Source organism: Mastomys coucha, unplaced genomic scaffold, assembly GCF_008632895.1.
Source record: "Mastomys coucha isolate ucsf_1 unplaced genomic scaffold, UCSF_Mcou_1 pScaffold20, whole genome shotgun sequence".
Classification (NCBI taxonomy): Eukaryota; Metazoa; Chordata; class Mammalia; order Rodentia; family Muridae; genus Mastomys; species Mastomys coucha.
The window spans coordinates 3,369,801-3,386,532 of NW_022196903.1; the positions used below are offsets into that span (position 1 = coordinate 3,369,801).

At 46.7% G+C, this 16,732-nt stretch overlaps 1 protein-coding gene and 1 long non-coding RNA gene across 2 annotated transcripts in view; one reads left to right on the forward strand and one right to left on the reverse strand.

Annotated features, from left to right (window-relative positions):
- The window catches only part of LOC116098559, a 37,582-nt gene extending 28,201 nt beyond the window's left edge, over positions 1-9,381 (reverse strand). The window contains exon 1 of the long non-coding RNA XR_004121866.1: positions 7,675-9,381. This is a non-coding gene — a long non-coding RNA (uncharacterized LOC116098559). The remainder of the gene's footprint in view (positions 1-7,674) is intronic.
- Positions 9,072-14,293, forward strand: Dlx6 (distal-less homeobox 6). The gene is made up of 4 exons (XM_031381136.1): positions 9,072-9,983; positions 11,221-11,414; positions 13,251-13,540; positions 14,089-14,293. The coding sequence occupies exons 1-3, from the start codon at positions 9,533-9,535 to the stop codon at positions 13,500-13,502; spliced, it is 897 nt and encodes a 298-aa protein (XP_031236996.1). The 5' UTR covers positions 9,072-9,532; the 3' UTR covers positions 13,503-13,540; positions 14,089-14,293.
- The last annotated feature ends 2,439 nt before the right edge of the window (positions 14,294-16,732 follow it).

A 16,732-nucleotide genomic window follows, 5' to 3' on the forward strand; every position in this document is an offset into this window, starting at 1 on the left:
ACTCCATAGGAGAGCGCCTGAACCTTGGATGGACATATAGGCACTCCATTATGTTCCATTATGGACTCAAGAGTCCACAAGTCCTTGAGCAGGTAACTGGACCCGCAGCGCTTTGTTCCGACTGCCCCTCGTTTTCAAACAACTTGAATTACAGACTATATCTTGAATATGAATTAGCCTTCCGTGCTGGTGTGACTCTGCTTTGAAACTCAACTTGTCAAAGTATGGTTTTAATTAAAAGTCTTCCGGCCTGGAAAGATTACATGTTTTGTAAAATATATCCTACCATGAAATTTACTTCCACAATCTGAAATTAGGTTCCTTGTAAATGTTTTTACAAAAAGGAAGAAAGAAATAGTAGGGGATGGGTGTGTGTGTGAGAATGGTGCCTTTTAGTTTATATTCACTGTGTTCCTTTAGGATATCCAGCCAGCGAACCTCCGTACCCTGACAGGTAGCCAGCCTGGTCCACCACCCGGAGCTGGGACAAGGCCTCTAGCTCAACACCAACTAGTAACCCGAAGCCACCTTGGCAGGTGCGGCCCTAGCAGCTTTAGCGGTTGGAGACAATTCAGGAGACAGACAAGTTAATCCCACTCTGATTTGTTTCGGATCCATCTGCAGGATGCAGGGTACCCCCTAGGCTGCTGTAGGCTATAGACACCTGCCTCCCTTCCCATCCCCAACCTAGGACTCTCTAGGATGCGGATAGAAGACTGTGGTGTTTGAGACAAGACTCAGTAGAATTCAAGACAATACACATCTCAAAATTTAAAGTTCTCTCTTAAGAGCTCTTAGCTAGTATGACGAAAATAGACATCCACGCAGAGTGTTCGAACTGCTCCAGGTCAATCTAAAAGCTTGCCTTGGCTTACAAAGGCCCCCTGAATGAGCTCTTTATCATTATATCTTGGGGTCTTGTACTGTGCCCCTCATAGAGTTAGGAGAAAAGGGGCTCCACTTCCCAGCATGGGGGGCAGGGAAGATGTTTCCTCTCCTTCTCAGCATGCATTTTTCTATTCAAGGACAGAATTAAGATCTGGGTCTCCACAGAATTCTTTTTTTCCTAACAACTCTCTGTGGAACCAGCCAATTCTGACGGGATCCGCTGGATTTGAGAGTAAAACTTGGTGTGCACGCAGTGGATGCGATGAGAGCACAAGGGAGGGGCGCACAGCTCCTTTCTTCCAGGTAATTGGTACCCAAGAACCAAAGGCAGGGAGGGGGGGGTGACGCGGTAGGGAGAGTTATTTACCACCCTCCACCTGAAATAAGCAAGACCAATAACGCGCCTGGCTTTTCGCCGTTTACTCTATCCGCGCTCAGTGATTGGCAAAGCAGGCCCTGAAGGCAGAGACAATAATTGCTCTGCTCTCCTTACTAGGAAAGTGTGTAGGCATTTGAAGTGTACTAAAAATAAACGAAGGAGTGAGAAAATGAAAAGGGGACAGAGTGACAATTTGCAGCAATTAAGGCGTCTGTGCGCTGTTGCCTGAGGAACAGGGACCCACAGAGGTTTTTGTTTTCCCAGGCCTGATGATGTGACTAACTTCTTAGGGAATTTGCGGCCCAAGGTTTTGCACCGCTCGTGTATGTGAATGTCAAGGAGCCCGTGTTGCGTCCTGGTCTTTAGAAAAAGAGGGATGGGGAGCTTCAGTCTCTTTCTGGGCCCCTAAATGACCAAGGGAAAAAAGAAAGCTTTAAGAAAGAGAGTGGATCCAGTTCACCCCATTTCTTCCACCCCAGGCTTGTTTCAAGTGAATGCCTCCCCATTAGCGCTCAGGCACTTCTTCCGAGAACTTTAAACAAGTCTTCAGCTCCGAGGTGTCTAACCTTAGAGGGGGAAAAATATCCCAGCGCTAACACCTATTTCACAACCACGTGAACAGCTGAACCGCGAAGGATGAGAGGTGGGGTTGGGGAGGGGAAGGAGAGGGGGCGGCCAGCCAAATCAAAGCTTGGGAGACATTTTGACAGCAGGCTTGAAATATTACCCTTAATTTTTGGAAGATTTTTCAAGGAGGGGGGAGTGAGACGCACAACTTTCTCTTGTCTGCCACTCAGGCGGGCAGAGAGGGCTCCAACCTCCAGCACACGCGGAAACACGCGTTGAGAAATTGCTTCAAGATACAGTAGGGTTCTCTTTTTTCCCTACCCCCTTCACCTCTCAGGAGCTAAGAACTTCGCAGAGAGGGTGGGAAAGAATGGGGAAGGGTTAGGGTGTCAGAAGTCTGTGCATTGCCCCCTGAGATCAAGGGTTAGCCCCAGGCAGTGAGGTATCCCTGGACTGGCTCCTGCCGACCAGTCTAGGGACCAAACTAGCCCCCTTGTTGATCAACACCCTCTTTCTAACCCCTACCCCACCTCCAACTGGAGGTTGGAGGGGGGAGCCACCGCCTAAATCCACCCTAGCTGGCTTCAATGAAAGCTGGCAAATCCGGCGAGTCTCGCAGAAAATTTATTCGACCCTAATTCAATTTTAAAGCGGATTTTTACTATTAAAAATGCTGCCGAGCAACACATTGAATTAATCTGACTGTACGGTTTTAATTACAGTGAGGGTTTCTCTACAAATCTGTACAAGACAGTGGCTGGCTCTCTGAGGATCCCTGCCTGCTGAATTCCATTATCCTGCCCCTGGCTTTCCGCAGACGGTGGCGCATGGGAGCCAGCTGCGGGCGCGGGCGTTCCGCCTCCTCGGCTCCTGCCCCTCGCCCCTTCCTTCACCCGAGACCCACAGATCGGTTGGGATGCCAGCCTGTCTGCTTGGACTACCATCCTGAATTGCTGCCCTTGCTTTTTTAATTGTTGGGCCCAACACTTTTGAGCTTCACAATCTTGTTATTAAAGAATGGCTGGTTTTGTGCAGGAGAGGTGGCCTCTTGTAATTTTTGGATGGGTTTTTCTATTACGACCTTGCGGAAGTGGTCAGTGTGATGAGAAAGAAGGAGGCTGAGGAACAGGGAGAAAAGGAGGAGGGTGTGGAGCAAAAGACTAGCAAATGGAGCGCTGGTATAGCAGGTCTAGCCCACCCACCTCCACCCCACCCCCTCACTCCAAGACTAAATACTGTACCACTGCAGGGCCTGGAAACGGGGACTACCTTTGTTAGTTTTATTTGTGTTGATTTGATGTGAAACTAACATTAAAGTGCTGTGGTACCCAGCGAACAGGAAAACCTACAAGTCAGACATAAAAACCAAAGCTGGTTGATACTCATCTTCTCTATACTCTTAACTCTAAAGCAACAACAACAGCTCTTGGATTTTCTTTTATTTTCTGCCTTCCAAAGATGACAAAGTCAAATGCTAGCTTGCCAAATGGACATGACCTCTCAGTGTGTTTAAAGAACTGGAGACTTTGAGTCTCCGAGAGAAGGAGCCCCAATTGATGGCATAAAGATGACGGCAACATTTTTGTGCATAAAATTATTTAAAACAACACGGGAAAAATATTTTATTCCAAGGGTGGAAAGGAATGAGTTTCCTTGCTCCTAGGTTTGCATAAAGACGATTTTTTTTTTCTGAACAAAAGAAAAAAAAAAAAAAGAAGTGGCATAGTAGCCATTCGAAGTTTTTTTTTTTTGTTTTGTTTTGTTTTTTATCCCAACTTCCAAGGGCTAGTAAATCTGTGGTCCTCTAGGGAAAGTTTCATTTTAAATGAATAAATAATAAACTATCTTCCCATTTATTGGGATGTACCAGAAATAAGAAATAAGTGTCTGTGAACAGATAATCATAGAAAAAACATATATCAAAAGATGGTTAGACACGGAACATGACTCTTTTTCTCATCAGTGAAAAGGGTTTCCACTTACATTTTTGTTTCCATGATAACAAGAGGATGCTTTTCATCCAGGTTTCCCTGAAGAGCTGTTCCAAGCCTGGCTCTCTATTAATATAGAGGCATTTGCTATGACTTTATTATTGTTACTGCTGATGAAGAGATGAAAGAATTAAACAGAAGATGCTTCCAGGCATTTAGGAAGACACTGGGCAGCTATATTAACTCCTTATTAAGCCTAAAAATAGTCTGCCATTTCCTGTTGATGCTTGTTCCTTGCTACTCTAGAGCTGCATTTACTCTATGATAGTCAGGGGTCCTGCTTTTCAAAGACCAGTAAATGAAAGCTGACTTCTAGGATTCTTTCCTGTCTTCCTTTACTCTGCTCCATTTCCCAGCAGGGCAAATATGGGGCAGGGGAAGGTCAGCCGTGGTTTAGCCTATATATTGAAAACACAAACATCTGCATTTACCTTGTTTGAAACTGTTTAACACTGTAGGTTCTTCAACCCTCTTCTCTCTTGAGCTGAGGGAAAATATGTTTATGTATTAGGGTTAGGCCTAATATTTGCTGAAAGAGACCAAAAGAGGGAAGGAAGGGAAGGAGAAAAGAAAGAGAGCAAACGTAAGCAAACAGGTTTTAACGTTCAATCCCCAAACCAAGAGATGGGGAAAGACTTGTTTTAAGCTTGTTGTCATTCAGTGCTCCCAAATACAAAAGTTTTGGATACACACACATCCAGAAATGAATCCAGGGAGGAGTGAAATGATGGTGAAGTTGGAAGAAGGACCTAGTTAGCTGTGTATCAATTACCACCATGGAATTTCAGATTCTAAAAAGCCTACACTAGAAGCCTTTAGGTGGAGACTTGGTTAGTGATATTCTCCAAAGGAGCACTTTTAGAAATGCTGAGGAGCCTTCCCTCCGGGAGGGCAGTGGCAGCTCAGGGTTTCCCAGGTGCCTGTTCCTGGAAACCAGACGGGACAGATAAGGGTTCTAGCCCCAAACTCTGGTCAAGCTTCCTTTGTGACATTTAAGAGATGAAAGCCACTTTTAAGCTGGGTCTGGGGAAACCTGGAGGAGAACTCTATCACCATGGGTTTTGCGATTTTATTGCTAGAGAGAATACTAGCAAACTCTCAGCACTGTCTTGCCTGGGCTGGGTCTTTGAACTACTCCTAAAGGTGCCACCCTTAACCCGCACCAAGAAATGGAAAGGGGCAATTTTCTATCTCCTGACCTGGGGCTTTTGTGTGTGTGTGTGTGTGTGTGTGTGTGTGTGTGTTTGAGTCTCTAGAATATCAGGCACCATTTCCTTACACAAATGGGCTCTCGAAACACATGCGCGCGCGTGCACACACCCACACCCACACCCACACCCACACCCACCCACCCACACACACACACACACACAGAGAGAGAGAGAGAAAGAGAGAGAGAGAGAGAGAGAGAGAGAGAGAGAGAGAGAGAATTTCATGTTAAATGAGGAAAGAACTAGCAGGAATTTTTCCACCAATGTCTTCCATTGAGAAAGGGATTCTTAATGTGGCTATGTAAATCAACACCGAGTTATTTCTTTGAATTCAAAGGCCATTTATCCAGGTCTAATTTCTTTAGAATTAACGTGATAACTGAGCCCAACTTAGCAACCAAACCCAGCCAAGTCCTGGACGGCTTGAATTTACTGCCACAGCCCCCACCAACACTGCAAACCTTGCTGGGAGATCCAGGCATTCTCAGCCCTGCACATGTCTACAAACATCTTCCAGAACCAAACTGTGACGAATCTCAGACCCAATGAACCCGATCCTACACACCTATCCCAGCAGGATAGAAGCAGGGGGTGTTCAGAAGGCATTGTGTTAGTTTTTCTTTCTACTTATCTTATCCAGTAGTCCACTACATCTCAACGCCTTAACACCTTAAAAAAATAAAATGCAATGTAGGCCTCCAATCCCGCTTCCTAAAACTTCAATGAATATAATTCTTATCATACAGTAACAGGCCCTTAAAAAAACCGCTTAGGCCTCCAGATTTCTAAGTTTACTTGTATTTTGAATGATAAAGGCTTCAGTGGCCTTTCTAGCCCTCCTTCCCCTCCCACTGGCAAGAGTTGGCGGAGGTTCCCCAGAGAGCGAAACAAAGAGGAAGGAGTCTGGACTGCACGGGAGGCGCCGGGCCCCGAGAGCCCCTGAGGTGTGCGCCTTTTTTTTTTTTTTTTTTCAAGGCTCTGAAAAGCCCGAAATTTTGCTTCTAGCCAAAGAGCTGGTTGCAGGTTGCACTACGGTAAAGTAGGGGTGACTTCTACTGTCCCGTTTTGCAGTTTGACGCAGGTACTCCAGACACCAGGCGAGGGACTGCCCAACTTCAGTTTCAGCAAGCTCTGTGTGGAGAGCACTGCACCTTTGCTGGTGGCCGAGGCCACATTGTGGTGCACTAGTTGCCCACGTTTGGGCCATGGTAGTCTTCCGCCATCTGTTCCCTGGGAAGTAGGATGGTTATTCCTAGGCTTCTATCCCGAATGACAACACCAAGACCGCTGTCCAGCCGAGTGAGACCCCTCCCCCCCACCCCTTGCTCACTACTCTGTTTCTCAGAGCCCAGTTTAGGTCACTCAGCAAATCTCAACAAAACCTACACAATACACAGCCACCCCCTAGCTGCACACGTGCACCCCCCGAGGAACGGAGAGACACCTGAAAGGACAATTCCAGCCATCGCGGCTTCTTCACACTTTAAACAAACAAGGGGAAATCCCTTTGCAAACAGACGCTGCGCGCCTTGGATCTGGCGCTTAAGTGGTGAGAGGACATTTCCCGGCCCCACCACCGTCATCCAGATGCTATCAGAGTTAGTGGGCAAAGCAGTGCACCTGCGAACATTAAGGAAGAGACACAGAAAAGCAAACGAGAGAAACGCCTTCATCATGTTAACAGCAAGCTGCGGGGTATAGAGCAATAAAACTGCCACGTCTACCTGCTGGCTTTGAGGACATTACGAGCTGGGCTCGCAGCCCGGGTGCACTGCCGGGGCAGGGGGTGCTTCTTTTTCCCTGACTTCCCTTTCAAGCACCCCACCACTTCTTTACCCAGCCTATCTTTCATTTTCCTAGAAGATGTTGTTTTAAGTCACTGCCGATATGTAAACGCACGGATCGCGTTTCAGGTTCGCGTGTTAAACTGCACCTCTGGTTAAAAGGGAAGGAACAAGGGAGCCACTTAAAAATGAATTCAGAGTTATTGAACCGGCACCCCGGACTCAAGAAGTTAGGCGTGGCGGGCTGGGTAAAGGAAGAGGGCGCAAATGTAGCTGCGGGCGAAACTCTGGAGAAAACCAGTGGGCTGCGAGCCTCGGAAGGGAAGAAAGGAAAAAGGCACACTGGCCTGAGGGTACCTGGAGACCCCGGGCGGGTAGCTGGGAAAATCAATTAGCATAAGTTGCAGTCAGTGACTCCTGCGCCACGGGAAATTGTGAGATTCTGTCTACTATCACCCTTTTCTGGAGTTCCAGTAGCAAGCAGCGCCACTAAATTCTCTATTCTAGGGTTCCTAGGGTCGTGTAGCTTATGGGCTACAGACGACGTACCTTGCAAAAATGTCCCAGTAGTTTTTCCAGAAAGACAGACTAGTCCACCCAGCAACCTCCAAACACCACCACACAAGGTTGCCTGTGTGGTACCACACATTTCTTCTTGTGGCCAAAAGCTCATAGTTTGTTCCCTGTACCCACCGAAAGCAGGCACAGAGCCCAGGGGGTCCTCAGATTTCGCCCACCCAGTCTCCATCGTCCGGACACGCGAGCTCCGAGAGCCTACCTGCCGCCCCAGGACCCGACCCGGTGCGGCCTGGCTTGTCCCTCCCCAAGCCTAGAGTTAGATCCAGTTCTCCTACCTGGTGGCTGGGCCTGAACGTGGCCGCCTGGGTTCCGCTGTCCCTGCTCCGCAGCTTGGACCTAAGTGAGTCTGGAGACCCGAGGGAGAAAGGCTAGATCCGTAGCACTGAGCTGCTCCAAACTTAATGTCTTTCCCCAGTCCATCTTTGAAACAGAAGTGGTTCTACCACCTGGATGTGCGGATATAAACCCCTTTGCAAATAATAAATGGATTAATAATAACAAGGTATGAAGTTCTTTTTATAGAAAAAAAGGCAAGAATTGAAACTAAATGCGGCAGTTAGACAACCATTTTGATAAGAGGATAATTGAAGCGACACTGGTGTATAATTAGAGGATAATTTATGCTATATCCACTTTTATTCCACCTCCCAAAATAAACCCAGTCCATAATCATTACAGGCAAATTGTTCTGAATTTTATAGCAGCAATTTGAACAAAGTACTGCAGTTAATCATGGGAGATTTTTGTGTATTCCTGATTAGAACTCTAATTGCCTCCTTCCAGAAAGTAAAAATAACTGTAAAACGACTCTATTTTTATCATTAACAATGTTGACAATAAAATAAAATCAATTGGAATTGTAATCGAGAGACAAATTTAGGACGAAGGCACTTTTACTTGGGTAGTTTATATTGTAATCAAGATTTGCCAAACCACTAACCGCATGTATCATTTGCATATATTTGAAAGCATTACAGTAGCTTCTGTTTTCAATAGGAAAAAAAATGCATTACTGTCAGCCCTCCAACGATTCGCTTTCAGAACAGGCTGCTGCTTTCTTGGGGGGTGGGAGATATTCCTTCTCTGTTGGGAGGTCAATATATAGGAGATAGGGCCTATAGGAAAACAGCAGGAACCTCGCCAGAGCAGGGTCTGATTTTTCTTTTACTATCCCCGACCCCTGCTATGAGATGGAGCCCAGATGTAGGGGTTTTTCTTCCCTCTATGGCTTCAATAAAGTACTTCTGGAAAAACCCACAGTGCCAAGGTGCTCCCTTGGGAGTAGAGAGTTGGGGTCCTGAGGGAGGGGGAAAGTCAAGTGAGGGGGGTCTGGCTTTAAATGCTAGGGCTACTGCTTCTGCACACAGGCAACCTGAAAGGGTGCAAATGGATTTAAAGAGATCAGCCTCCAGCCAGGCTACTCAGAGTCTCCAATCCTGGAAACAAGGGCTCTAGGATGCGGGGGTTGGAGCTCCGACGGGATGCATCTGCAGCCTACCGGGCGCCTCCCTCCTCCGCTGCTCCCCTTTAGCTCTGAGCGGCCCCAGGTTGCAGCTCTGGGCTGAGCTTGTAGTTGCTTAAGGTAGGCGAAGAACTCCGCAAGCAGCGCACACGCCAGTAGAAGCGGTGCGCCTGTGACGTCAGGGGGCGACTGACCAATAGGAAGGCACTGCCCTTTGGAGACAAACCATTCGACTCGTGGCGTCTGCATCAAGTCTGAAAGCAGACCCGCAACTTTCGCAGAATCCACCTTAAAATCTCTGCTTTAAACTGCACCAGCCCCCAAAAATCCAAGGGGGGAAAAGCAAGGGGGGGAGAAGAGAGCAGATTCCCCCTCCCCCCTCTCCTCTCCCATCCCTCCCCCTTCCTCCTCCCTTTGGGTTAACAAGGCCCTGCTCACTATATCTCTTTATATTAAATATATATATATACATATATATATGTATATATATATATATATTAGAGAAGAGTGAGGAAGAGAACCACCTCTGCCCCTTCCTTTAATTTTTTTTTTTTAATTTTTTGGAAGGATCCCGGGAGCTAAGGTGGCTGCAAAGGGGAGAGCGGTGCGAGCCAAGTGGGGGAGGGTGAAGGAAACCCGGGAGAAGGCTTTCTCCAGCCCCCAAAGTTTTGATGATGACCATGACTACGATGGCTGACGGCTTGGAAGGCCAGGACTCGTCCAAATCCGCCTTCATGGAGTTCGGGCAGCAGCAACAGCAGCAGCAGCAGCAGCAACAGCAGCAACAACAGCAGCAGCAGCAGCAGCAACAGCAGCCGCCGCCGCCGCCACCGCCGCCGCCGCCGCAGCCGCACTCGCAGCAGACCTCCCCGGCCATGGCAGGCGCGCATTACCCTCTGCACTGCTTGCACTCGGCCGCGGCGGCGGCGGCGGCGGCCGGCTCCCACCATCACCACCACCAGCACCACCACCACGGCTCGCCCTACGCGTCGGGCGGAGGCAACTCCTACAACCACCGATCGCTCGCCGCCTACCCCTACATGAGCCACTCGCAGCACAGCCCTTACCTCCAGTCCTACCACAACAGCAGCGCGGCCGCCCAGACGCGCGGGGACGACACAGGTGAGAGGCCGCTTAGGCAGCTAGCTTCGCCCGCCTCCCCACTGCCTCCGACCCCTCCCGCCCCGCTCACTTCCTCCACGCCGGGGCCTCCGCCGGCCCCCTCCTGCGGGCGGCCCCGCGCGCCCCCAGTCGGGCCCCGAGCGCTCGGGATCGCCTGGCGCCTGCCTGCCGATCTCTCCCAGCCGGGCCCCTTCCCGCCGCCTTGGACCCCAGGCTGGCTCTCCCCGCAGCCCGCCTGGCTCCTCCGCCTCCTGCGTGTGCTTCCCACTGAGCCTCCCGGCTGTGTGCGCTAGCCTGGCTCTGGGGTCCCCCAACTGCGCCCTCCTGCCTACCGGGTCTGTGAGCCCTCTGCCTTGTCCCTTCCCCTCTCTGCTGGGACCCGCGTTTGTCAGGACTGGAGACAATTCCGAGCCAGGACTGAAGGGCTAGGTTAAGGCTTCCAATCTCAACGCTGGGCGAACAGTGGCCTACTTTGCGTGGGGCACTTGGTGCGCCTTTGGTGACTTGGAACGAAGCTGTTGCGACCGATAGATACTAATGACATTGGTTTTTGTTTTGTTTGTTTGTTTTGGTTTGTTTTGTATTTTTTTGTTTGTTTTTTAAACCTTCCCTTGTGGGCTTTGAGGTGTCCCCTGCCCCTAGTCCTGACCCGGCTCCCTCTCCCTGGGCTTTTGATAGTACTTTGGCCGCTCCTTTGTTCTTGGAGGCGAAGCAGAGGGCCTGGGGTTGATAGCTCTCCGTTGTCCAGAGAGTCTCAACCTGCTCTGGAGCTACTCTGAGCTCCTGGTTCTGTTTCGTGTCTGGGTTTTGGTCCACGCGAGCAGAATCATTTCAAACATACAAAAGGGACTTAAAGCACTAAGCTTGCAGCTGGGTGACACAAAACTAACTGGCCACGTAAACACCCGGGTGACTCCGATAGAGCTTTAGGCTTTGGGAAAAGCCAGGCCAAGAAACCGCTCTCGGGCCCACAGAAGAGAAGCCTTGCAGCGCCGTGGACTCCGGAAAGCGGCTCGCGCTGTCTCCGCTCTTGCTGAGCGCCTCTTTTATGCCCTGGGCTTTCTAGATTCGCCCACTTTCATGCCTTGTGGGGGCACGTGCCCACAGTGGTATAGCGGGGGTATTATGAGGAACCCTTTTTAAACTTGGGAGAAACTCCTTGCCGGCCTTGTCACATGAAGGGAGAAGGCAGCAGTAGCCTCACGGGTGACCGCTCCTCTGTGTCATTTGCTTACAGATCAACAAAAAACGACAGTGATCGAAAACGGGGAAATCAGGTTCAACGGAAAGGGGAAAAAGATTCGGAAGCCTCGGACCATTTATTCCAGCCTGCAGCTCCAGGCTTTAAACCATCGCTTTCAGCAGACTCAATACCTGGCCCTTCCCGAGAGAGCCGAACTGGCTGCTTCCTTAGGACTGACACAAACACAGGTAATTCCCGGGAAGCCCGAGTACCCTTGAAATGCTGGCCCTGCTAATCGTGCAGAGCACACCAGGAGGAATTCTTGGCCTAGTCAACCAAGGATGGAAGGAGCTAAATGACAAATGCCTGTGCTCCAGTTGCGCACTTTCCTGGGATCACACAGTTTGGAACAAATGACATGGTATTGAATACTGGATTGGATTTGCGTAGACACCAACCCTCTGCGACCCCAGCTGAGCCTAGGATCTTTTGGTGAACAAATGCAATCAAATCTTATTCCAGAGCAGAATAACACGAAGTAGCACAAGTGTGTGTGTGTGTGTGTGTGTGTGTGTGTGTGTGTGTTGGGGGTAGGGGGAGGTATCCAGCTAGGAAGCAAGATAAAGCCTTTCTTAAGGACTCTTTAGTGGCTCCTAGGAACTAATATGAATTTCAACTCATTGTCATAGGAAGGAAAACTGTGAACTGAGACCAGGAGCAAAGGTTAACTAAACATATTTTCTAGTAGCTTAATAAAGGCATCCATGTGCAAGCCATTCACTCCAGGATGGGTAAGATAGGTGAAGACTGTATTAAGGATCATGCAGGATGATGTAGTTAAATCATCCTGGTACCAAATAGTGCAGGTTGAGGTACCTCTTTGGAGCACAGAACTTGACAGAATTGAGAAACAAAGAGAATGTTCCCCAAATCATGGCCTGGGACACCACAGATAACAGTCCTGCTGACCTGAATGCTATACTGGACATTTCATATTTCACAGAAAGGGGCCTAGAGGTGAGTATATCAACCTACACTCTAAAGCCAGCACTCAAGAGAACTGCATGGGATGCTAAGGCCTCTTTTTGATGTGCATCATCTTTATCAAGCAAGGGTCTAATAAGACAATTGCCAAGATCCTACAGAATGGTGTCTTCAGGCCCTGTCCCTGAGCTGCTCAGTCAGCCTGGTTTCTATTCCATGTTGCCACTGAAAATATTTGAGGTTTGCTATGAAAAGGCTCTAGATGCTCCATGACTCTTATTTTTGGAAAAACAGATTCTGGAATTTTAAAGGTAATGCTACATTGTAGGTTTTCTTTCATCCAGAGATTTGGGTTGTTGACTTAAATAAGCTGCCAACTTAGATTCCTGATTCGATAGTTTTTAGAAGCCTTTTGACTTTTAGTAGCTACCCCAACAATCATGTGATGATTGATGACTTCTGTTTGCTTAAGAAACATAGGAGGTATGGAGTGGGGGTAGCAGCATTTCTTAATCCTTGCAGGACAGGAGAATATTTATGTCTGGAGAAAGAGATCCCAGGCATATCCCATGGCATGTGCACAATATGCAGAGGAATGTTCAAGGTATTTTATTGTGAACATACAACCTTTAATCAATTCATAATTTACTACTTTACTACTTGATATGTATAGTATAGGGAATATAGGGGTTGGTAAATATAAAAACAGAATAGATCAAAGGAGGTAAATTTAGTTGTCAATTGTGAGCCAAATTCTGTTCCACTTAAAAGTCCTTCATAAAATTTTGGGTCCACTGATCTCATTTGATTTCTTTCTAATTTTATGCTGACACTTTAAAACCTCAGGCTATAGAACTAAATTCAAAAATCACAAGGACTGTATGTATCCTAATAAGATACCTAGTAGATCTAGAGTGGAGGGACAGAGATGGTTTGAAAGAGGGAAGGGATGGGAAAGGGACAGGACTTTTGAGAATGGTGATTGTTGTTTTGTTTGCTTGCTTGTTTGTTTGTTTGTATATTACTTCTTGAGTCTGGGATGACACTGAAGGCACCAGCATGATGTTTATCTGGCCTAATGATTACTACATGTCTTGCAGGTGAAGATATGGTTTCAGAATAAACGCTCTAAGTTTAAGAAATTGCTGAAGCAGGGTAGTAACCCACATGAGAGTGACCCCCTCCCGGGTTCAGCAGCCCTGTCACCACGCTCACCAGCCCTGCCTCCAGTGTGGGACGTTTCTGCCTCTGCCAAGGGCGTCAGTATGCCTCCCAACAGCTACATGCCTGGATATTCACACTGGTATTCCTCACCACACCAGGACACCATGCAGAGACCACAGATGATGTGACTTGTCTGAGTGAGCAGCCTACGGAGCTTCTGAAGGAGGCAAGGAGGATCCAGAACTCTCGCATCTGCCAAACACCCTAAGCTGAGCTCAGAGGAACTGCCCTGTGATCTGAATAGCTCTCTCCCTTTCCCTCTCCCTCTTCTTCTCCCTCTTTCCCCCTCTCCCTCTCTCCTCTCTTTCCTTCTCCCTCCCTCTCCTCTTCTTCCTTCCTTCTATTCTCTCTCTCCTTCCTTTTTCTCTTCCTCCCTTTCTTTCCTCATTTTTCATCCCTTTTACTTGTTCTTTATTTCTTGCCTATCTTCCCACCCTTCCTTCCCCTTTCCTTCTCTTCTACAATTTCCTGTCTTTAGTAACCTTAATAGGTAACTTTGTAACACACACACACACACACACACACACACACACAGAGAGAGAGAGAGAGAGAGAGAGAGAGAGAGAGAGAGAGAGAGAGAGAGAGAGAGAGACTGGCTTTTGTGCCAGTGTTCTGGGAACCCATCACTGTAAGGATATTTTCCTTCACACTCTGGGATCCAGGCCCTGAGCCTCCTCTTTAGTACTCTCTATCCAAATGACTTTTTTTAAACAGATATTCTCCACCGGCACAAGAATCTGCACAAACATGGCAGCATTTTTACTTGTTTAATGAGTTTAAGACATTATGTGATAAATGACAAGGATTTTGGACTCCTGAATTTTTATTTACCAATCTGAGACTGAGAGGAGAAAGAGGAGGAGGAGGAGGAGGAAGAGGAGAAGGAGGAGAAGGAGAAGAAGAAGAAGAAGAAGAAGAAGAAGAAGAAGAAGAAGAAGAAGAAGAAGAAGAAGAAGAAGAAGAAGAAGAAATGAAAGGAACCCCCCTCAATATCTCTTCTTCAAAGAGAAAAATTTGGCTGTAAAAATTAGAACATTGCCACAAAGGAAATACTGCATGTCTTTTCAAAATGCAATGATCAGAATTGTCAACTCAGATAAATACAAACAGTAACAGCAACAAGAAAGATGCTCTTTGCATAACCCACCTCCAAACTCTGAACTGGAAAGAAGAAAGACCAAGGAAACAACCAAAATCACCATTCTATTGCTTTGACACCTTTCCTAGGTGAATAGTGGCATTCACTAAGCTAATAGGGACATTTATATCAAGGAACATTTCTGTATATATTGTTGAATTTTAGTTGTATATATACTTTGTATGTTTTTGTCTTCTTTCATATATGGAGTAAAAGCCACAAAATGTTGGGAGTGTCCTCTATTGCTCCAGGTCTCTGTCTGTCCATCCTTCCTCCCTTTCCACTATATTTTCTATTTCTCTTAAAATATATTTTGTTTCGTAATATGATGTGCTCTATACATACGTATCCAGTGCCTGAAGAGATGTCAGTTTGCACCACAAGCTTTTGTCTCAGGTACTTTAACATGAGCCATGGATGTTTTCTCAACCTTTCATTTTAATTTTGTTGTGATTCATACACATTTTTGTATTTTTAAACGTTAGAATAACCTAGACCCTGCTTAACTTGTAGACATCCAGCCAATTTCAGTACTGTATCTGAATATTCTCTTCTCCCTTTCCCCATACAAAATAGTATAGCTATATTTGCCTTTGAAAGCAGTAATTTAAAAAAAAAAAAAAGCAAAAAGATAAAATAATAACAAACTCAGAAAGCAAAGTGCACAATTTTGACTGCTTAATGTTAAAAACCCGTTGTAAGCTAGCAAGGTAGGAAAATGCTCTATCCTGCAAGAAACACATCCTTCCGATCTCGTGGAAAGCAAAGAAATAATGAAAATGAAAAGTCCTTTCGTCATACAAGCAGGAAGCCCCATACTGTGAGAATTAATGGCTACAGACCTGGGCATCCTTCAAATTATGAACCTTGAAACCACTGAGCCATTTATCAGAAGTCAATAGAGATACTCAGAGTGCTCCATATAATGACAGCGACATACAGTCGTGCAAAAGGACAGTCACTATAATTAGACACAAAGCAAAGACTACTTACCAATATCCCCGTTCCTTTTTTTGTTGAGCAACTTCCACGCTCAGTCAGTCTTCAGAATGGTTTAAAACCGATCAGTCTTGTCATTTTCTAGCATTCGCATTGTTACATTAGGAAAAATGTTTTCTTTTCTTTTTTCCCCCTTCCTACTGTGAAACTTTGGGTTCGTAGCTCCCCAGGATCAATTCTGAACAAAGCCTCCAGCTGCAGTGCCATCCAATTTGAAGCAGACATTGGGGACAATTTAAGGTTTTTATCCACAAGAAGGTTTTTTTCCATTCTCTTAAATGCAGCCATAATTAGAGTAATTTTTCATGTAGCCCGCTGATTACAGCGTTTTTACCGTCAAAGATAATTACCTGTAATTTTCTTCCACTTTTAATACTAAAAAGCCATCTTTATTTAGATTCAGGAACAGGAAAGGCGAAACAAAAGAGGGAAATTATTCTGTTATTCATACACAAATTGCAGAGACGTAGGACCTAAAATTGAAAATTAACCAAAATTATAATGCTGGAAAGAATGAAAGAGGCTGCAGAAGTACAGCTGGTAGAGGGGCTTTGCTGAATTATTCAAATTATGTTAGAGAGAAAGCTACCATATATCGAAACCAACACTAATTTTTCCTTAAAAAAATTCACCAAATATATGCCAAACCACTGTGAGTGTATAGAATTCTGAAACCCAGAAAATGTATGTTACTAGGTCGGAGATGGGTGCTGGATGCCTCTGAATCCGTCTTTATCTCTTATTGACCATGAGCTTAATTACAGAGATGCTGTCAGATAGTCCCCTCCCGACCCCAGAACTCTGCTTAGAACTGGGCTCCCAGTGGATCCCCTGAACTTCAAGGGTTAATATTTTTTCTCCTTTAAAATGTATTGACCCCAAAGGAAACTGGTTCCCCAAGGGAGGGATTGGTAGGAGGAGCGTGGGTGAAAGGCGTTGCCAGTTGAGGTGTCTTTTGCGCCTCCCCACGTTCAAAACCCCTACTAGGCTGTAGAGTTTGAATTGCCCAAGCCCTGTTCTGACCATACTAAGGGGTTGGGGTGGGGAACACAGCTATTGGGTAGGGATACAGGAGAGAGACAATTTCTCCTCTAATAAATAAACACCACGTTATCTTTGGACACAACTTAGTGCAAAGGTTCTTGCCACGGTAGAAAAGCTTTTCTCTGCAGGGTGGGGCAGTCAAAGACTTTGTGGGATCCTACACTAAGCACTTCTAGC